The 21962-nt window shown below is 42.5% G+C and overlaps 1 protein-coding gene across 1 annotated transcript in view; it reads left to right on the top strand.

Annotated features, from left to right (window-relative positions):
• ADAMTS2 (ADAM metallopeptidase with thrombospondin type 1 motif, 2) overlaps positions 1-21962 on the top strand; it is a gene marked incomplete at its 5' end in the record, with an annotated part of 109685 nt that overhangs the window by 66124 nt on the left and 21599 nt on the right. Inside the window, 6 exons of the mRNA XM_009877351.1 lie at positions 421-504; positions 10611-10767; positions 11620-11725; positions 13374-13517; positions 15426-15558; positions 17013-17126. Of these exons, the coding sequence (XP_009875653.1) occupies positions 421-504; positions 10611-10767; positions 11620-11725; positions 13374-13517; positions 15426-15558; positions 17013-17126 (738 nt within the window). The remainder of the gene's footprint in view (positions 1-420; positions 505-10610; positions 10768-11619; positions 11726-13373; positions 13518-15425; positions 15559-17012; positions 17127-21962) is intronic.

Here is a 21962-nt window from a genome sequence, read left to right on the forward strand (position 1 = left end):
CAGGGTTTTGCTCGGGTCGCCGTCCTCTGGACTCTGGTGGGCACGGGCAGCTGGGACGAGGCAGGGAGGAGCTGGACTCTTCCTGCTCAGCAGCAGTGGCTGTTACATCAGCCGCAGCGTGTAGGTTGCACCATGGTGCCTGTAGGTCTGTTTTGACTGGCACTTAAATACCTGTTAATGTGAAGTCTGTGATGATGTGTTGATTTTAAATGATTTCCTGAATTACGTCCTGTCGAGATACTACAACACAGTTTAAAAAAGCAAACATTCCCTCATGCGCTGGTGGAATTTTCCCCATCCTATATGGGATCATAAAGTGATCTTTGGTGTAATGACAGTACACAAAAGGTACTGCTGTGTCACTGTGTTCACCGGTACTTGTCGCCAGAACTGTGGTTAAAGTGCTGAATTCTTTTGCAGGTTAATGAAATTTATCATGATGAGTCCCTGGGTGCTCACATTAACGTTGTCTTGGTGAGGATAATCCTGCTGAGCTACGGCAAGGTAAGCAAAGGTTTATTTAAATGGAGGATATCAATATCTCTGAGCTTCATTCTTTTCTGAGCAATGTAGTTACTGGTGACACGTATCAGTTTCATTTTCAGTCACAGATTGTCTTTACCAGTCTGTGAATATAAAGAACTTTCTTTATGTTCATGTATGTTTATAATTTGAACTTCACATTTCAAATAATTTTTGTTTCTTCTGGGTTTTCCCTGTGTCATTTGAAGTTGCTGCTTAGCTCTGGCAGTCTGTCTTTTCAGATTTGCTTGGAATAATCCGTGAAATATAGGGAACATTTTGGTTCCTAAAGAAAACACAAGGTGTTCTGGCAGAACTGTCTGTAAGTAACAATAAACACAAGATCAATGCTGCAAGATGCTTAGGGCTACAGCCTCATTCCAAGAACTCAGTTAGCTCTTTGAATTTGTTCGTTAGTTTATTAGTGCTTAAAGTCATTTCACTCATTTCACTTATTGATGGGTCTTTGGCCGCATCACAAAAAGAGCTGTTGCGGGTAGCACCGTGTAATCTGCATGTGGACAGTCTCCTGCTGGATTCTGGATCCATAATCTGTGGTGGAGGGTGTTTTGGTTCCTGGGTTATCCTGCTGCTTTCAGCAGGGCGTAAAACAGAATAACTCTAGCGTCACGAGCTTGCCCTAAATAACCATGAGGATAATTTTTCTTGCGTTTCTATATCTGGTTCTTAATTACCTGAAGAAAAGAAAATGAATGTAAAAGGTATCATGTCAGAGCTCCTCCACCTGATGGTGTGTATAAGTATAAAGTTTTTTGTGCTCATGTTTTTAAAGCTCTTGATCAGAGGACTAGTACCAGAGAGTAGAAGGTGAGGAGGTTTCTCTTTGGAGGGTTGAGATCATTTAGCAGTGAAAAAGCAGAGAGAAAAGTTCTTAGTTGCTGAACCTGTTCGCAGGAATTAGAACAAAGCCTCCAGTATTTTACTATCCCACACACCAGCACTAACAATTTTTAGGAATATGTATTCGAAGTACATAGTAAAGGGAAGGGCACATGTACAAGTTAAGGCAGTACATGAATGAAGCAGCCTGTTTGGCTTCACAGTATGAAAATATTATCCCAGCTTTGTTTGAGTAAGCATTTCTTTTGAAAGCATGGAGCTGATATCTTCAGATTCATTCGCTTCATTGTAGGCAATTTATATATATTATCAAGGGTGCCATTTAAATAATCATAATAATTACATTAGGCTTCTGTAATTGATGGAGCATGTACCATCAGTGTCAGGTTTATGACAGCACTCTGAGCTATTGCCAATTCTCCACCCCTGAACAGCCTTCTACTGTTCTGTGGGCTGTTTTTTCAAAGAGCCTTATATTATTCAGTACAATATGTCATCTGTTGATAAGAATAATATGGACAATACTTGAGTTGCATAGCAACTCACTTTTAAATGTTTCTTGCTTGAAGGTACTCCACTCCTTGAAATGTACTTATTTTTTAATGTTTTCAAACATGGGCAATTGTACATTCAAAAGTTTAAGTAATTTCCATAATTGCATTAATTACCATGCGAAGATGAGAAAAGGGAAGGTGTTCCATGGTGATCACATGTTGAAATTACTTCAGGGGCAAATTCATAAGATCTGGCACAGTTTCACTGAATTAGCACTTTGTGTGTTATCTCCTCTAGACTTAAACTGAGGGCATGGCGGGCTGAGACCTGCCAAGGAGCACCAGGTGTGGGTGCTGACTGGGTGCATGTTTGGGGGAGGACAGTGTGTGGCTGTGCCGTGCCTGGAGCAGGCATCCTGAAGCTACCAGCCACTTGCCTGACTCCCCACTTTTCTTTTAGTACTTCAAACAAATGATCAACGCAATCTGACAAACCAGAGGGACTGATGTGAAGGCTTTGACCATAGAATCATAGAATGGCCTAGGCTGGAAGGGACCTTAGAGATCATCTAGCCCAGCCTCCCTGTCATGGGCAGGGACACCACCTCTCGACTAGACCAGGCAACACATGGAGACCGAGCGGGAATCGAACCCGCAACCAATGTTGTCAGCACCGCACTCAAACCACTGAGCTAACTGGCCCCCATGCCTGACTATTGCCTGCTTATCTGTCAGTTCCATCAATAAGACAGAAAAATGTGTCCTGCAAAGACTATTAAATATCGACAGTGGCAGATATGGAATATACTGTGCATTTCTCTGTATTTTCTTTACATTGACTCTCAAAGTCATTGCCTTTTTTTAAGTGATGTGATACTGCAAATAAGTAAACAGCGTATGAGTAGTGCAGTTTTCTTCAAATTGGAAAAAAAAAAGAGCTGTCTTTTTGCTTAAGTAGTAGGAAGGCTGGTTCCAAACTTTGGATACATTTGAGATTAATATAATCCAATGTTTGGGCAAATTATTCCAATTAGACCTATTTTGGTTGTAACAGCTCTGTCATTCAGCTAGCTCTAGAATACTCAGGGGAGCATGCAAAGCAACCACTATCACAGAGCAGGTGGCAAGAGATCAGCTGAGAATGAATTTAAAAACCCTGACTGGTTATTGTAAAATTTGTTTGGAAACATTTAAATCCTGAGCACTGCATAAAATCCTCTCATCACCTCTTTGAGGTGGATGAATAAAGATTATTATTCCCATTTTACAGCTAAAAAACCAAAGATGTTAAGTGTTATTTTCCAAGGCCACACGGAAGGCCACTGGCACGCTGGGGATAAGACCTCAGAAATTCCTGGCTCCAGCTCCACGCTCTGTCCATCAACAACGGTGACTTTGTGTGTGGATGAGCCGCCCTGGCACAGCGGCAGAGAAAGCACACGCGTTAGCTGGTGTGAGTGTAATTAATAAATTATTAATAAATGAAAGTTGGAAAGACTTTTTCGGGAGCTGCAAAGGCTTCAATAAATGCAGCCACCTGAGGTTTTTTAAGGGTTATTTCTTGAGAAATGTGAACGTGGCAGCGCAGGACACCCCTGAACCATCCTTTGGAGCAACATGCACAGCGCATGTCACCTGTACTCAGACTGGAGGAGGGTGGCATAGGCTGAGGGATGCTGTGTCTGCTTTGTACGCATCTAGGGTGGCAACCAGTACAGAGAGAGTGTGTGTGTGTGTGTGTGTGTGTTAGCTATAAACCAGCGCTGGCTCCAGGACGAGTGGTTGTACTCTGGCCACGTGTTAGCTTGGCCAAGTTGAAAGAAGAACCTGACACCAAGACCCCTTACGGGAGGAAAGAAAATCCAAATGGCTTTAAGATGGCAGTTCAGGAAGGAAAGTAGCATGGGGTGGATGCCTACAATCTCTCAGGGCAGGACTGTTCAACCGAAAAGGATTTTTCAATTGTGTGTGTCTGTGTTGGAGATTAAAATAGCTTACTTGTAGAATTTTAGAATTAATTGTGGGATTGCTTAAAAGTATTATGACTCGCAATTTGTTTTGTTTTATGAGTGACATTGTTAGCATGAGTAGCCAGATTTATTGAAGCCTTAGGCCCCGACTGTGGACTTTTACGTAAGTACTGATTAACTTAGGCTGAAGAAAGGCCCTGAAACCAATGCTAATTGAGAAAGACAAGAACAAGAGAAACTGCATCCTCGAGATAAAGAATGACCACATGGAGAGATAAAGGATTGAATGATGAGCAAGAAGACCCCAGACCCACATGTTTCTATTGGACTGAACCATCATGTGAGGGGAGGTGAACTTGGATTGTAAGGGTATAATTGCCCAGGGATTTCTTTGTTTGACTCAAGCTGAAATAAACCGAGCCTGTGGCAGAACCGAGGGTCTGAACTCTTCTTCACAGTCAGGGGCTAAGATTGGATCCAGCCACACCTAGGCTCCTCTCTGTGAGGAAGTTCAAAAAGCAAGGGGGTCCAGTCTGAACCTCACAACTCGGCAGGAGGGTCTTCGCGGACTCTTCTACAGTCTGAAATGTTAGTAGGGCTCCTGCTGCCTTCATTTGGGACAAGATTTTACCTTCGATCTTTTCAGAAAATGGTGCTCTCTTCATCCCTGCCATCTGACCTTTTCATGTCTAAGCTTGATGCAAGCAGGGAAGATGTTCTTGGTTCAGCCAGGGTGGAAGGCAGTGGTTCAGTCTGATCCAGGTTCTTCTCTCTGTTTCCCAGAGGATGGTGCAGGTGATGCTGCTGAGATGGAAGGACAAACCAAGGTTATCCTTTAAATCTGCTGTTCATCCTTACCATTTTGTTGTTGCCTCTAGTTGAAGGGAAAGGGCTGAGTGCTCTCCTTGTCTCTGCTTGTCCTGGGAGGACACAAAGACTTCTGGCTGAGAGCAATTGTGCTTGGCAATGCAAGAAGTTTGTTAGCTGTACATAAGGGTCACAGAATAGCTGTGCGTGACGGGCACCTCTGAGCATCATGCAGTCTGACCCCCCCTGCGGAAAGCAAGGTCACCTAGAACAGGTTGCTCAGAACATTGTCCAGATGAGTTTGGAATATCTTCAAAGACAGAGACTCTACAACCTCTCTGGGCAACCTTTCCCTATGTTACAATAAAACCACAGTAACCCTCTTAGAGTTTTTTTCCTTGAGTTTAAATGGAATTCCTTATATTTTAGTTTGCAACTATCACCTCTTACCCTTTCTCTGGATACCACTGAGAAGACTGGCTCAGCTGACTTTGCTTCCCTCCCAATAGGTGTTTATATACATTGACCAAGCCTCCTCTTCTCCAGCTTCTCCTTGCATGCGAGTTGGGTGTCTTAGTTTCCCACTGACACTGGTAGATGCAGAAGACCTGAAAGAGTCATCAGGAAACAAGCTCTGATCTTGCAGTGTATTATACAAATGTGTCTGAAGATGGAGTTGTTGACCCCAGCCTTTGGCCATCTCCAGTAGCCAATTCTGCACAGTCTGAGTTGCAAGGCCAGAACCTATATACTATATAGCATTTTGACTGCTCTTGATCTTTTCCCACTGTTTTCATATGTTTAGGATGAGGATAAAGATGAAAGGAGATGTTACGCCTCTCGTTTTCATCTGGGTAAATTGTTCAATTGCCTTATTTATATATTAGACTCGTAGCTTATAATTTCCCAGTGTGTTTCATTGGGACCTTGAAGAACGTAGAGCTGGCTTATCGCATAAACAGTACTTTGTATTCCTGATCTACTTACATTTATACAGAATTAGGGATTGAAAAATGTTTACAAACTGCTGCCATCAGAAAGCTTTACAAATCCTTTGAATGCAAAATGACAGCTTGCTGAATGAGCTATTTTTGTTAGTTTGGCTACCATGGACACTCAATAATTGTATTTATTTACTTTTTGTTTGGCTTATTTGGGATGAGAGAAGAATATAGAAGATCTAATCCAGTATACAATGAGCAATAGAAGCGCCAAGTAGAAACAGTGTAAACAGTGTGTTTTGCAGAGACTGTACATGTTCAGGAAAGGAAAGTCCTGTGTTAAATTGTTTCTCGAATGTGTGCTCTGCTGTGGTCCAACTTTTGCTACCATCGTTTTAAGTCTATCAGGTTAAGCATATTTCTGCTCCTTCTGGAGCTCCTGAAGAGCAGCAAAGCCTTCTTCGTTGCTACTCTTGGAGCACCATCTAATGGAGGAGTTAGGAAAGGTCTTTTTCCAGCAAGCTTCTGACCAGCCTCAATTTCTTACGCTTTTATCATCAAATAGCCGCTCATCAACACCATTGCAAGGTTGTACCCACTTATGTCAAATAGCAGATAAATAAAACAGCTGGTTAAAGAAAGTTGCCACTCTACTGGTGTGTCTTTCATACTTACTGGCAACATGAACAATCTTGAAAAGTTTGGGTAGAATCTCGACTAAATGTGCTGTTTTCTTCTAAGATAACTTTGTATTTGAAGTTGTTAAAAAAAAAAAACCCCTACATATTTCTTACTTTCCAAACAATCTCCACAAGTATTTGAAGGACCTTCCAGTCATCTTCATAAATGACTTGTTCTTCAGTGTCTTTGTAAGAGAGAACTGAACATGACCCAAAAAACAAGACAGGTAGCAAAGAAGGCTCGAAGGCCTCTGGATCTGCTGCCCTGCTTTGCCTCTTTATAGCAATGGTATTTGCAACTCAGTTTTCTTCTGGTTTTGTTTTGTTTTTTCTGCTGCTTCCATCTAAGAAGGAAGGAAGCAGAAATGAAGGCAGAATCAAAAATGGAGAAAAATGGAAGTAATTAGAAATTGAGTTTCCCAGAACAAGGATCTCAGCTGGTTCTCTAGGGCAGACTGTCCTCACAGCCCTCTGTGGTGTCTCCTCCCATGGGGAATGTTCTCCTAGGTGATACTTTTCCACATCTTGGCCAACATCTCCATCTGTTTCCATCAGCAGTTCTCTAAAATGCCCACAGACTTTTTGCTTTTCTTGCGTGAAAAGGAAAGTTTCTCTTTCCATTGGCAGTTTTCCTGCTGATCAGCTGAGTAATGCTCTCCACAGGCCTGCTGTCCTGTTTGGAAAGAGATCCTTCCCAGCCAGGTCTGAGTTCCGAGCCAGCTGCAGGACCTGCGTGTTCCTGGCAGTTTGGGCCCTTTGCTGGCCAACAGTAACACCTACCCCTCTTCTCCACATGCAGCCTGCTAACCCCCAAATTTCTCTCTGCAGTCTGACAAAGAGGCATTTTACCTTTACTTACAGCCCTTGTTACTGTTCACAGTTCATCTCTTTTCCTCTTTTTTCCTTTTGCTTTATCCATTTAATAAGGAACTGGGGTTTTCTGAGACTGATGAAAGCTCCCCATTGACTTCCAACAGAAAATATTATCAGGTGTTATCTGGTATCTCTACAAGAGCAAAATTTTGGACAACATCCTTCCAAACCATATTACATCTGCCCTGTCTAGTAACAAGCTGTGCCTGGTCCCATGATTTCTCAAGCTCCTTTCTTGCAGGACAGCAGCATTTATCTGTAAAGGCAAGGCAGCTGGAAAAGTGAATAAAAATGCAATGTAAAGACACATCTGGCTCAGGAAATCTCTTATCCAAAGACCTCTGGATCCTTCGAGGTCATTTGGAGGTTCTTTGGTCTGAACCAGTGCAATTGTACAACACAGTGAGGTTGACTCGGACCCCGGATTGGTGCTTCCCCGGCTGTGCAGTATTCGCTGTTAGTACTGTTGGAGCCTTTCTGATTTGGAAGTCCTTGATAAACTGCAGGAAGTGGGATATGGGGTGAAAATTTGCTAGGAATCAAGTGGATTTCTTGGTAGGCTGCTACATTACAGTAAAGAAAGACAGGGATTAGTGGCCAGATGACTTGAGTGCTCAGGGGACTTTGAGCATGCAGCACATAGACTAAGTTTTTCTACTTACTCTTGGAAGTCCTTCTCATTTTCCCTGCTGTGTTGGATGCAAAAAATCCCCACAGTGCTCCACATTAACCGGTTGGTCCTCCTTTCATTTGCTTGAAGACAAACTCTAAAATCACTGTTTGGATAAATAAGTGTTGAGATGCTCTTGAACTGAACCAGTGGTTCTGCTGAGAGCAGACCTAGTGAACAAAAGTGAGAACAGTTGTAGAATCACAGAATAGTTTGGGCTGAGAGGGACCTTAAAGACCATCTAGTTCTAACCCCCTTGTCAGGGGCAGGGACACCTCCCACCAGACCAGGTTGCTCAAGGCACCGTCCAGCCTGGCCTTGAATACTTCCAGCGAGGGGATGTCCACAACTTCTCTGGGCAACCTCTTTCCGTATCTCACCACCCCTTGACTCCTGCCAGATGCCAGCACGGTGCCCAAACCACAGGAGCTGCTGCAGCAGTCTCATCTGGTCTCTGGGAGACTCAGCGTTCATCAGGAAAGTGCTGCAAGTTGCTGTGTTAGTTGATCCAGAGACTGACCTTGGGCTTTTGTGCTGGAGTCCACTGGCAAGGTTTCAGTTTAGTGGGCAGCAAAGAGGTGACATATGACAGAGGAAAGCTATAAAACAGGGGTTATTTGGAAGGTTTTGGATTTTTGTATTCTATCCTTGTCCGCTGATCATGCAGAGATTTTTTTTGCAAACATTTAAATAAATAATTCTTATTTATTTAGGCAAATATTAAACAAAGCACATGTTGATAGTTTGTATTTTTTGTTTGTTTTCTGATCAATGCAGCTTAGAAGGTGTGATGATTTCCATTTGGGAGAATGAACAGAAGGAGGTCATTGTGAGACAAAGTATGATTAGCAAATGATATGCGTGACTTGAGTTTTCTCAGTTCATTTTACAGCATTCTTTCCTTTTTGAGTCTCGCAGTAAGATATCTCACTGAGCTCCTTGAAGGGATTGATTTCTTTTGTGAAGCTTTGGAGAAAGGAGAACAAGGTGGAGATGATGTAGATAAGGTTTTTGCTTGTTTGCCTGTTTGTTTTTGTTTTACCACTGATGGATGTTATTAGAAACCTCAACAGTCATCCAACCTTCTTTAACCAAATAGGATTTTGCTTGAAGAGACAGGATTTTACCCTGTAATAGTAATCTGAAGTTTGTTTAAGTACGTTCTTATGAATATATGAAGATGCAATAAAGGCACAACTGTCCCACCATTTAAATATTGTTATTTGTTGTATTTCCAAGGGAATTATGGCTGGAAGCAGTATGATCCAGCATGGGATTATATTAAAACTTTTTCATTCCACAGTGGTATTAGAATCCAAACTCTGCCTCTATTTAGTTTAATAATTTGTTTTTCTGAACATTTGCAGAATTGTAATATCCCAGTTTTGCCAAAATCAGACCTCAGTTTGGCAGACTTTTCTTTTATCAGTTCCAGTTGTTCTTGCACAGCCCTTTGAGGATTTTCTTTTTCATGTAGTCAATCCTCTGTGTACTCCATCATGCACTCAATTAGAGGACACATCGAATACATCTGTATTTAAAGACAGACTATATTACTTCTCTCTTATTTTTGGCCCCGGCTGAGTTTTGCTCTGCATTAAGTATTTTGGAATAACAAATGCTTACAGTACAGTATAGCATCTAAACTGTAGTGGTTTGTGTTATGGTTACAGTGTTGTCATGGTAATATAATTTTTGCAAATGAGAAGCCAGGGTTCACATATGTGATACAAATCCTGGAAGGTCTGGGATGGGTCAATTAGTCATACAGTTTATAGCATCCCACATACAATAAGCTTTCTTAAGCCTTAGCAATGCACAGTATTAAGTGGAATTAGTTGGGAATTCTTCAGAAAGTACTTTTTTGAAAAAAGGCAGATGTAGGAGTTGGATTTTAAAATACCTTTCTCTTTCTTGTTCAAGAGAATTGTTGTTTGCACCACACCTAACAGGTGGTACCTCATTTGAGTCTGTTAAGCTGTGTCAGCACCCCAATGTAATGCGTGGGTTGTAGGGAGAATGGTGTTCCACAGTGGGAAGTCCCCTTCGGGATGGTCTTCAGACATGGAACGGGATAAAGAAAATGCCCTTTAAAAGACAGTCATTGGGAAAATCCATTTCTGAAAGTAATGATTCAAGTGCAGCTGAAAAAAATGCACTTAGTTTTTATACTTACAGAGCATCCAGGAGTGTTCAAAGGTCTCACAAAACAGCCCTAACAGCTTGGTTTCATGACAGGAGCAGCTGGTGAACTGGGGCTGGGTGCTGGCTCTCTGCTGTTGTTGCAATTCCTTTCCCTTGGCCTCTCGGAATTACCCTTCCCCTGACTGGGCTGGTCCCCGCTGGCCAAGAGCCGATGCAGTTCGAACAGCCACACGGGCTCCATTAGAAACTCTATATCCAGGCTGGAAACGATGGTACAAGATGGTGCCAGGGTGGCATAGAAATAATAACACACAGTGCACAATATGACATCAGTTTTGTCATTAAAATACCCATCTTTTTAGTTTTCTTCTATTGTGTCTTGTTTTTGTTCTGTTACGTCTTAGACTAGTCTTTTCCAACTTAAACGGTTATATGATTCTCTTCTATGATTAATCTACCCATGAAGTTTAGCTATTTTCTTACTTTCTTGGTCCAGTAAAATTTGTTTCTGAAGCATAATTGTCTCTTAATTAAGAACAGACTTTTAATGGAAATGGGATGTTTAGTCAAGTGCCTGAACACGTTGGGAAAAAAACTGCCCAAGCTTTTAATAACTATTGTCGTCTTTTTTCCCTGCGCATGTGCAGTCTATGAGCCTGATAGAGATTGGGAACCCTTCGCAAAGTCTGGAGAACGTGTGTCGCTGGGCCTACTTGCAACAGAAACCTGACACTGGGCACGCAGAATATCATGACCACGCGATCTTCCTCACAAGGCAGGACTTTGGTCCATCTGGCATGCAAGGTAGACATGTATGAGGTTTTGGTTTGCCTTTGTTTCCTGCTCAGCAAGGCTAGTCACACGAAGTTTTATTGTGTATCTTTTGCTTAGTGTTGGTCAATGTTTTCTTTCCCTGAGAGCTCTGCACAGGGCTGGTTTCAGTTCTAACTGCTTCATTTATTATTAGTGGTGGGGTTATTTATTGGATCATTTCTTTGCTCTTGCTGAAGCCAAGAAAATGGGATCCCTATGTAAACAGTCCTAAAAATGCCCAAAGATTAAAGAATAGATTTTGTGTTTAAAAAGTCTCCGAAGATGTTGCTATGTTGCAGCAGGATTGCAAAAAAATATTGTTACAGAGAGGTCTGGAGCAGCAGGGCCAAGTGCTGTCCACTTTTTCCTTTCCTGCAGGGCTCTGCCTCCTGTGAGATCAGGTTTGTTCACTGGAGGGATAAATCTCAGAGCTTTCCCATTCCTTTTGGGCTGCCCGGATCTGCTGGCAGCACAGAGCTGGGGCTCTGCCCTGGCGTTCCCTGAGGGCTGGGACTGCACCGAGCTCCTCGTGAGCTGTAGCGCAGCAGCATGTCCCATCCTTTTCCACTGTTGCCTCATGCGCTTGAGAAGGCAATTTCAGAGTGGTCCTAGAGGTGACAACAGTTTTCTTGGTGAGCCAGGAGTATAATTTTAACGTGTTTCACAGGCTGGTTTCACCTGTTTCATAGATCAGGGAGCATATTATGAAATGTTTGGGGACAGAAATCTCTTAAGAGGACCTCTTCACCTGTGTCACCACAGACCAATGTTTGTCCTAGAGCTTCTCACCACATTGCCTTTCCATACTTGTTAATTTTCTGGAATGCTTGGTATTTCTCACAGGCTATGCGCCAGTCACTGGAATGTGTCACCCTGTTCGAAGCTGCACTCTCAACCATGAGGATGGTTTTTCATCTGCATTTGTGGTGGCTCACGAAACTGGACATGTGTGAGTAGAACTGTGGGCATCCTTTGGTCTGCTTTAAAATAACCCTCAGTACTGATGACTACCGATGACATTGGAAAGGTGCAGTTTATGTTAAGAAATGGTATTCAAGGTTAGCTCTGGCTTCAGGTCTCAGCTCTCTCAAAGCTTTCTTTATGATTTTAAGTAAGCTTTATGTTTTAGTATTTTCAAGTGGAAAAGGGAACTAATACCAAATTATCTTCCAGGGGTGCTGTGAGAGTAGATTGAATGAGGTATTATAGTCTCCTGGTGGAAATGTAAAGTACTTATAATGATGAAATATGAATTCGTTGAATCAGTGGAATACATCATTCTTGAAAACAATCCATATTAAATAAGCACATCATCTGTATTTGTTACTGCTGGTAAAGGATACAATACTGTGTAGAAACGAGGTACCAAGCACCGAGGTTTCAACTGTTCTATATATTTCATAGAAAAATTGCAATCGTTTTACTTATTGATGTGATTAGAGCCAGTAACTGGGCAGCAGTTGTCAGAGCTTTGGTTTCTCCCAGAGTATCTTGGTTTCCCTGTTTGCAGAGAACACCCACTGGTTTCCCGTTTTCTCTTCAGTAAAACAACAGTTCCCAGAAGGCTTCTTCTGAACAGTTTCAATCTATTCTGTTTTCCCTAAGAAACCTGTAGGCCCATTTCTCTCTGTTGTATCAGAATTATTAAGTGCTTTAAACAAAAAATTGCCAAAGTTTATTGAAATCGCTGTAAAAGTATGTTAATTAGACAGAGACATAGAATTGATACCCAGATGGTATTTCATTCCAGAGTTTTTGAATTAGGATTAAAAAGAATACACAGTGGGCTTTAAAAGAGATACCAGATGAGAATTTTTGTCATCCCTCAAATCGCATTCAGCTCCAATCTGTTAATTTGGTTTAAATTAAGGATAGATATCACCCACGTTAGTCAAACAGTGCTCATAAAAAGACGTGATATAAGATCCCAACAAAGAAAAGGAGAAAGTATATTCATAATAAAGCCAAAAGAAGAATATTTTAAAATATCAGAACTTGGGGTAATTTCCTAGAAAGCACCCAAGTCTTTCTGGGATATTTCACGTTTAAACAATGTGGGAGTGCTACTGGGCAATAGTTTGAACTAGCTTTCAGTGTGGGTTGTTGTGGTTTTTTCCCATTCAGAGGACTTATCTACAATTGCAAATTACTTCAACTTAAGCAAAGGTGTGTGTTTTTAGAAGTTAGATAATTCCTGAGTAGCTCCATACTGGAGTATGAGTACATTTCTCTTAATACTTCTGGAGGGTGGACCAAACCCTTAATGAAGAAATGGATTCATTTGGCTGTGGTAATTCACAAATGTGGATGTGCACAGAAGGCCAAAGGCAGCATTTTTAGTCTATTTTGGAAGTGGATTAAGCTAATCACATGAAAGTGCTCTCAAGGGTCAATGCTTCTAGGTGGGAGCTACCACAGACTTTAGCTTCAGTCTCACCCTGTCTCAGTTCTCATGACTTTGCTCATGTGGACAAGGGTGATGGGACTGAAGAACCTTGTTCCAATCAACCCCTGGTGACATTTGGGACGTGGAAGCACTTGGGCACTCAGAGTTCTCCTGTGATGTAACTGTGCTGGCTCTCTCTTGTGCGGGGCAGTTTAGGCATGGAGCACGACGGCCAAGGGAACAGATGTGGGGACGAAGTCCGTCTGGGGAGCATCATGGCCCCCCTCGTGCAGGCCGCGTTTCATCGCTTCCACTGGTCTCGCTGCAGCCAGCAAGAGCTGAATCGATATCTCCAGTGAGTAGCCTTTGATTAAGAAGCACGTAAGAACAATTCTGCATCCAGCATTTGTGCTTTATCCCTTTGTTAGTTACTCGGGTGGGGTTGAACAAAACGAAGACTCCCCCCATCTTATTGGGAATGAGATGCTTTCCCATCAGTTGCAGATAATAATGGAAGTTCTCAATTAGTTTGGCTTCAGCCCCTTTGCAAGTGGTCTCATTTCATTTACATCAGTTCATTTGCTGGACACTGACAGTATATGTGGTGTCCTCTCAGGGGTTCTGAGAAGATGCAGTTATGAACCTCACTGCTAAGTTTCCTCCCTCCCTAATGTAGCTGCTAGCTGGAGGAGTGTCTTTGCTACCAGCAGTGTGGTGTCTATCTTACAGATAGCACATTTGCCTTCAAGGGCCATTTATTGCTTATAATACTTGTAAGTAGTGAAATGATGCTGCCTACAGAGGAAATTCTGCCCTTTGAGCACTCAGAGTTTTTCTTGACTTCAGCAGTTATCTAAAGGAAGAATGTGATTCTAGGATTGTTTCTTCAATTGTTACTTTTCCTTTAAGCATCCTAAATGCAAAGGCTGTTTAAACAGCTTCATCCATGTCCCTTGCCTTCCCTTGATCCTCACACTTTGAACACTGGACCTGCACTGGAGTTCCCTGACAGACTCCAATATTTATGACCGTATTTCTGCTCCTTAGCGAAAAAACCCTCACTTGGTATTATGTGCAAGTTGTATGGAAAAATATGGGGAGACTACTAGAACACCTAGCAAATACTGAAAATGGGAAGGAAGCAATGCAGCAAAGTGTGAGAAGTAAACATGAGTCAGTCTTTTTGTCAATATTTTTATTTTCTTGGATATCTTAGGTATCACAATAAGCAATGAAAATATTGTGAGGGAAGTGTGATTGTTTCCGTTAGCAAGATCCTTTAGACCTTTAGCCATTAAATAAAAATCATCTGGCCTAGAGTGCTGCTCGACATTCTTTTGAATACAGCTATTCTTAAATATCTTATAACAAAGCAGAACAATGGTTTGCTTTGAAGTAAATCTAACCTCAGTATTCTGCTCTAAGCTATCGGTATCTTCAGGGTAAACCACATGATTGCCAGAATAGACTTGTGTATCATCTCTTCATGTCTGTCAAATAACTCGTGAGGTATTTCAGAGATACCGTTGACCACATTGGTCTTGTGAATTAACTAAGGATTATACCGTGATAACCTTTCCGTGGTATTAGCACCAGTCTTCTGTCCTCCGCGTGGCTTAGATGTGATTCTAGTACAACACAGGCTATCCTCACTATTTAGGAGGAGAGGAGAAATTCCCATATTCATCACACAGAACGGAAACTTTCTACAAACTATGGATGGAGCTGAGAGCTATTGGGAGAAACAGAAGAGAGGGAACAAGCTTCAGTGTTTAGGAAAGGAAAGTTTGTAAGTGAGTCACTGCTTCTCAGCAAGGACACAGGAAAACTGCAAGCTTAGTGGTAATCTTGAATGGCTACCCTGGCTTTTGCTTCTGAAACTCCACTTGAAAGACAGTTGCAGGCAGCAAGAATTCCACAAATGGAAAATTAATTAAACTTTCTTTTCTCCTCGGTCTCATGTGGATTCTTCCTTTAATTCCTTTCACATGAGGAGCTTGGAGACTGATAGGAATTTACCTGCAAGCTAAATGGAAATTACAATGGAAGAGCTTCAGGAAAAATATATATAGAATCCACTAAAGGTGGATACAACATGATAAAGTTAATGCGAGAATAATTGCAATATTAGCTGCTCTTCAGAACCAACATCTGAGAAATCTTTGTAGGCTCTGTTTTGTTTGGAACAAAAAGGCAATGAAACCACAAACACTGTGCAAGTCTCGCAGCCCCATCTGTTACTGTAATTTTTTGCCTCTTGCAGTTCCTATGATTGTCTGCGTGATGATCCCTTCGAACATGACTGGCCTTCCCTTCCACAGCTGCCAGGAATTCACTACTCCATGAATGAGCAGTGCCGCTTTGACTTTGGGTTGGGCTACATGATGTGCACAGCTGTGAGTACTTAAGTTTGGCTTGTGCTGTTTCTCATCCAGGAGTGTTCTAAGTGTCTCTGAAATGTCCTTAATAGGGCCAGTGTAGTGAAGCCCACAAGGAAAGATGTTGTGTTCAGCTGTAAGCAAGGAATAACAACTAAATGGTAACAAATACGTTCTTATAAGTATCTGGTGGTTTTTTTTTTTAAACTGGAGTTACAGAAATAATTATTCTATATTTTCATAAATAGCTATAGACTTTAAGCAAACAAACTTGCTGCCTTATTGAGCCTCCTGTTGCCAGCAGCTACTTATTTTGCTACAAAACTGCCACCCAGATGTGAAGGAGATGGGTCTGGTGGCACATCTTCTAGTTCTAACATGGGGCAATATGCTTTTATGATCCAATTTTCTGGAATGCGTGATGCATTTTGATGCCTACCATGAGAAAATAAGCGTGACAGCGAGTAGGGCAACTTGCAGGGGCTCTTGATGATATGGTTGGCTCTCTTCTGCCAGGCAAACAAGAGTCAAAGTCTAAATTTAAAGCAAGGCAAGATTAGTGCAATTCTCAGTGGATTGGCCTCAGAAAGCAGAGTCTTCTGCAGCAGGGCTGTGCTTCCGACCTCCAACTCTTCAAGTAGGACAAAATATTAAATGGAAAGAGATGTTTTCAGCTTGTGTGGCAGCTGCTAAGACATAACATTGCCGCTTTCACTCCCATCTGCAGGAATACATGTGCCGAGTGGTGTCTCTAGATAATGGATGAAAACCTTTAAAGCATCAGTGTTGTGTCTTGACACAATTCCCACGGATGCTGCCTTGGAAGAGTGTCCCAGCCAAAGAGGGTCTTTTCTTACAGCTGTTCTCCAGAGCCTGGGAGATGCTTTATATTTATATTCAGGCAAAAGCATGCCTAGACAAAGTGTTTTAGTATATTGTGTGGTTGGTGGTTTTTAATCTTCTCCTACTAAAGGTTTTGCATTGTAGGTAAAATGCCAATTTACTAATTGGGTCAGGGTCCTGAGCTCAAATGTTCATCATCCTGAGAAGGTGATTGCAGGAGCTGAGCTACAAGCTGAGCAGCTCATTTCCTTCTCCCATGAATACTCAAGGAATTTTTTTTTTGTTTGACAAATAATGCAGCACCATTTGGAGAAGCTGTAAGAAAAGGCTTCTTACTGTCTAGGGCAACTGGTTTCCCCCTTGCCCCATCTGCCTTTGGTCACTAGTGTAAAACTATTTTTGCCCAACTTTATTCTGTCAAATGCAGGTGGGATCTCCCTTCAGAGTCACTGACGGTTTGACATGAAAGCTCAGATATGCTCAATTCACAGACTTCTCAGGAATCAGTGCTAACACCTGGAATTTTACAGCTAGGAAAGGACAAACCCCACCACGCTGCAACTTCTGTTGCAGTTTCCAGTGGGAGCTCTCTCAAAGCATCGTGCACTCTGACTTTTCTTGCGTTTCAGTTCCGTACATTTGATCCCTGCAAGCAGCTGTGGTGTAGCCACCCTGAGAACCCCTACTTCTGCAAAACAAAGAAAGGGCCTCCGCTGGACGGGACCACGTGTGCACCAGGAAAGGTGAGAGCTGGTGCTGTGTGTACCCACACACTCACGCGTTTTCACGTGTGCTCGTATGCAGCTGGGGATGTTCCCCTTAAAATCAAGGAGAACAAGAGAAGAACCTGAAGTCGGCTAAGATGTGGGGCAAACTCATGAATGCAAGTGAGGCTGTTGAGCAGCAGGAGGCAGGGGCTGGCATGTCGTACCTGGCAGCTCTGTGGCCATCAAACCCTGTTGTCAGGCAAGCCACGGAAGTGTCTCAGATTGCCCCGTGCTTTTTGGCAAGTCTTTGTCGCAGAGCCAAAACCAGGGAAATTTCCACTCATCTATGACTTCTGTGAGGTTGAGGGGTTGTGTTTGTATCAGTGGTGTTGTCATGACGCTGACGGGCTTTTCGTGGTGTGGAGGTTTGCAGAGAGCAGTGAGGTCCCGGCGGTGGCAGCCAAGCAAGGGCTGCTTTGGCTGCCCCAAGGGAGAGGATGGATGTGGGAGTTGAGTGCCAGACAGAGAGAGCCAAAGTGACGGCAGAGAGGGGCTGTGAAGAGAGAAGGGCAGATTTGCGGAGGTGGATTTTCTAGCTTGATGGGAGTCAAGGGAGGCGTGAGGAACTGTGGAAGGAAGGTGCGAGGTGGCAAGAGCTCAGACAGCCCTGACTCCTTGGCCACCGTGCTGGACCTCCTCCAGGTCTCAGTTGTCCTTCTGCGGAGGTCACGCTGTGCTCATAGCGGATCTGTCCTCCAAGTCCTTTGAAGTCTGCTGACAAAAGCTGGCTTCCCTGGGCTTTCATGCACTGACTGAGGGGGAGAGGAAGATGTTGCTACTTGGAAAGATGTTTTGTAAAACCCAGTGGATGACATCATTTATGCGATAAATGAACCCTATTAACAGCTGCTGTTATGGTTTGAAATGTCGTTTTTATGAAAACATATTGTAATGCTAGATTAATTCCCTAGCAAGTTGTGCTCTGTATAGACTGCTCCCTTCTTGTTTTCTCTTCTTTAGACTATTCCTGTTATAACAGCTCTGGTTCTTGCTTAAAAAAAGATAAATCTAAATTACAATCCAAAATCTTAGACAGTTTCTTTGGATTCAGTTTTCTATATCTCAATTTTTGCATTAAAATTATCCAAAAAACCCCCAGAAAAATACAGTTATATTCCATTCTGTTGCATCACCCTCTTCCCCAAACAACTCATTCATGTCAGTGTTTTAACAGAAATGAGAAGAAAAAAAAAGAACTTGTAACCATACAGTTAAGGATCTGTCAGTGCTTCCATTATAAACAATTTGTCAGGATATTATGCAACTCAGCTGTAAAAATATTCTCTGGACTGGAACTTGGGATCCAAGGCTTCAGCAGACTGTGGAGACAGCCAGGCTTTTTAGTTGAGTGGAGATGCAAGAGAGTATGTGCACATGCTGAAGTTTCAGTAGATGATGGGACTATTACTGTTTTATTCCCAGAGGAGCTGTCCCCATTTCTTGATATATAAACTTATTGCAACCTTCCAGAACAACCTGAGAAAATTATATAAAATGAAAACCATTTTGTTAGATAGGGCTCAGCAGTCTGAGCTAAACACTTTTTTAAAAACAGCATGAGTTACGAAGGTTATACAACTGACTTTGTATATCTGAGCTCAGCATTTGACCAGTGTATTTATTGCTTGTTGGTGTTTTTAATACAGGCACTGCATTAAATCAGATCAGCCCTTTTCCATCTGTTCGTTTCTTTTGCTTCCCTGCTTTTTATTTGGCCTTCCTCGACTCACTCTTTTCGTTGATTAGGACAATAGCAGAGATTCTTACCTGGAAGGAGAGGTGCTGCAAAACGCATATACTGCCCAAAGCTGGGACTCAGTTGCAGCGCGGCGGCCTCTTTCAAGGTACAGGTCCCATCGTACCTCATCAGCACATGAGGAAGAAGGAAATAACTTCAAACTCGATCCGCTATTTTCTTTGGAATAACGCCAGAAGAGAAAAGAACAGAAACATAAGCAATTAAAGATGTTGATTCAAAAAGATCCATTTGTTTCCCACTTCAGAGACTTGCAGTTTTCATGATTTCATACCGCTAATTCCCAGGGCCTATTTTAAGCTCAAACCAATCACAACACTGCTGATGTGTCAAAGAAACATCCTGGCTTTGCAGCAGCTGAGGGGACCGAATGCCAGAAATGAAAGCGAAGTTCGGGAGAGCGAGGCGGCGTGTGGTGCCTCGATGTTCTCACCTCAGCCTGGTGTGCAGATAGCTGACAACTGGGCTCTGCACGCCCCCACACTCAGCAGATGCTGTTGAGGAGAACCCAGGCCAGCTGCCTCCTCTCTAACTGATGAGTAAAGGGCAGGAACACCTACGGGAGACGCGAGATCTGTAGCACATTTTCAGCAAACGCGCTGAGAAGGGCCATGACTTTGCACACCCAGGCTCTGTCTCAGACCTGGGCACTCACCTTTAGAAACGATTAGACTTTCTAATGCTGCCTATACGTGTGTGTGTCTGCATACATAGAGGTGTGTATTTAAGTAAATCTATGTAAATGTATGCAAGGTCTTCCGTGAGCGTGGCTATTTGAAATCAGATGCCAAAAGGGTGAGGTTCTGCCGTTTCAAAAGCTTTTTAGTAAGTCTCCTTGTGCAAGTGGAGACATAGAACAACCACTATGCTAATTGGCAGCAAACTAATAATTTGCTGAGTTTAGGGACAGAAAAATGAAACATTCTCTTGGACCTTCCAAGCCAGAGAAGAAAACTACTATTTTGATAGAAACGTAGAAGAAATAAAATATTTTATATTGCTTCAGGCCTGCTTTTTTTTCAACTAGATTGAGTTTGCAATAGCAACAGGGAAGATTCTGTCAATTTTATGAAGCTCCGATGATGCAGCAACTTGCAGTTACTTCTGTATCTGAATGGTCACGTTAACTTCCCTGAAATAACTCCGGTGTGTAAAGTTAAGCACGTGGAGAGTCGGAGTCTTAATGTGAAGTCAGAGTCACGCCATAAATTGCTGCAGTTAACCGTGCAGGTGAGGCATCACTGTGCAAAGCTTAACTCTGCATAGCATTCTGTGGTTCAAAAGAAAACATATGCTTTCAGCTGATAATTTATTTACTTGTATACAATTCTGTCAGCTCCACCGTTAGCCTCAGGCTTCTGAAGCTGGGCAACCTTCAGAAATACATCACAGGTTTTTGTTGTTCTGTTCTTTTTCAACTATTCTTCTTCTGAGGAGACAGTTATATCGCCTAACTGCTCTCCACAGGATAGAGATAAAACCCCAAATCATTCAAGCGAGGAGATCACATGCTCAAGTCCATCTGCTTGCTGCAATGACCTACACCAAGGTTTGCACCACCTGAGCTTCCTTTGCTTCTTTTCTTGAACAGAAGTAAGAGCCTGGTACTGGCCCCTGCCAGCCCGGCTGATGTTGCTCTTGGATTTGGCTTCTCTGCCAAGGATCCAGCCCAACCATAGCAGGTCTTCTATGTGCTTGCCCCATGCTAATGAGACGATCTGAGTCAAACTTGGAATGATTTCTGTAATTTGTCAGGAAAGGAAGGGAATGATTAAACATTGAAATAAATAGTATTATTGAGAAGTGGACCGAGAAGAAAGGTTTCTGAAAACATTAATGCGTACTCAAAGCAGTCCAGATAATTTCCCACTGAGAAAGCTGACCTCAGCTTCTCTTGGCGACAGGAGACAGATGGGTAAGTGTATGATGTGTTAGTCACCACAGAAACAGTGAGAATACTCGGTTCTCCACTGAAGAAACTTTTACTGGCTCAGGGTAGACTTTAGTGTTAGAGCTTTCATTTTATCCCTTGCAACTAATTATTCTCAAACAGATGGAGCAGAGCAGGGACTGCCTGTGTGTTATGGGAAATGCAAATAAAAAAGTAACCCTCTCCTGATATGATCTCAGGAGAGCTGAGGGCCACCAGCTGTGATGCAGTAGGAGGGATTACCTGGTAGACAACAGGGGTGTCAGGTGAGGAGATCAGAAAGTTGCAAGTTACTGCCCAATGCAAAAGAGATCTGTGAGTCTTTTCTCGAAAAATTAACTTGCAGATGCGTTAAGCCCACAGGAACACACTGGCTCTTTTTTTGGCGTCCACAGCAGTTGTTTCAAAGAACTGCTGAAAACAGCAGTGGAATGTTTTACTGCAAGAGATTTAAGCTTCCTCTCCTGGAAATTGCACTTGTTTTGGACTGTCCTGTTTGCCAGAAAAACAGGCGAGACTGCAAGAAGTCATCTTGTCTTCTACTAAGAAAACAATTTGCATTTACCCATGTGGGGCTTTTTTCCCATTAAAAAAAAAATCAGCAATTTGCTTTACTGTGCTTCATTCTTTAGATGAAACCCCCTGTTTATGGAGGGACTACTGGCTGAAATTGGCTCTTTTCCACCTCATTATGTAGTTAATGTGGCAGCAATAGGAAGGATTGGCTCTATCTTCCTTTATTACACTGGAGATAGCTCCGTCTCTAGTTTTACCTTCTCACGTGTTTTCTTGCATGGGTCTGCACAGAGTAAGACTCTGTTCTGAATCATTTTGTTTTATTTAGGCTCCTTTCTTTTAATCCACAAACAAAAAGGCAGAGCAAGGGATGACTCATTTTACACAAATGCGTGTCTCCTAATATCTCTGCCTCAGCTTCCCAACAATCGGCGTATGACCAGCTCCTCCAGTGAAAATCAGTGCTGCTCTTTCCTTTGCGCGGCAAAGTCAGTAACACTTTTCCGTGTTTGCCTTCCAGTTCAGGCACCAGTCAGAGTGTCACATAGGTGGTGTATTAGTGGTTGTTGCAAACCCACATCCTGCTGTTCCTGGCTAAGGAAAGGGAAAG

Source organism: Apaloderma vittatum, unplaced genomic scaffold (assembly GCF_000703405.1).
Source record: "Apaloderma vittatum isolate BGI_N311 unplaced genomic scaffold, ASM70340v1 scaffold571, whole genome shotgun sequence".
NCBI lineage: Eukaryota > Metazoa > Chordata > Aves > Trogoniformes > Trogonidae > Apaloderma > Apaloderma vittatum.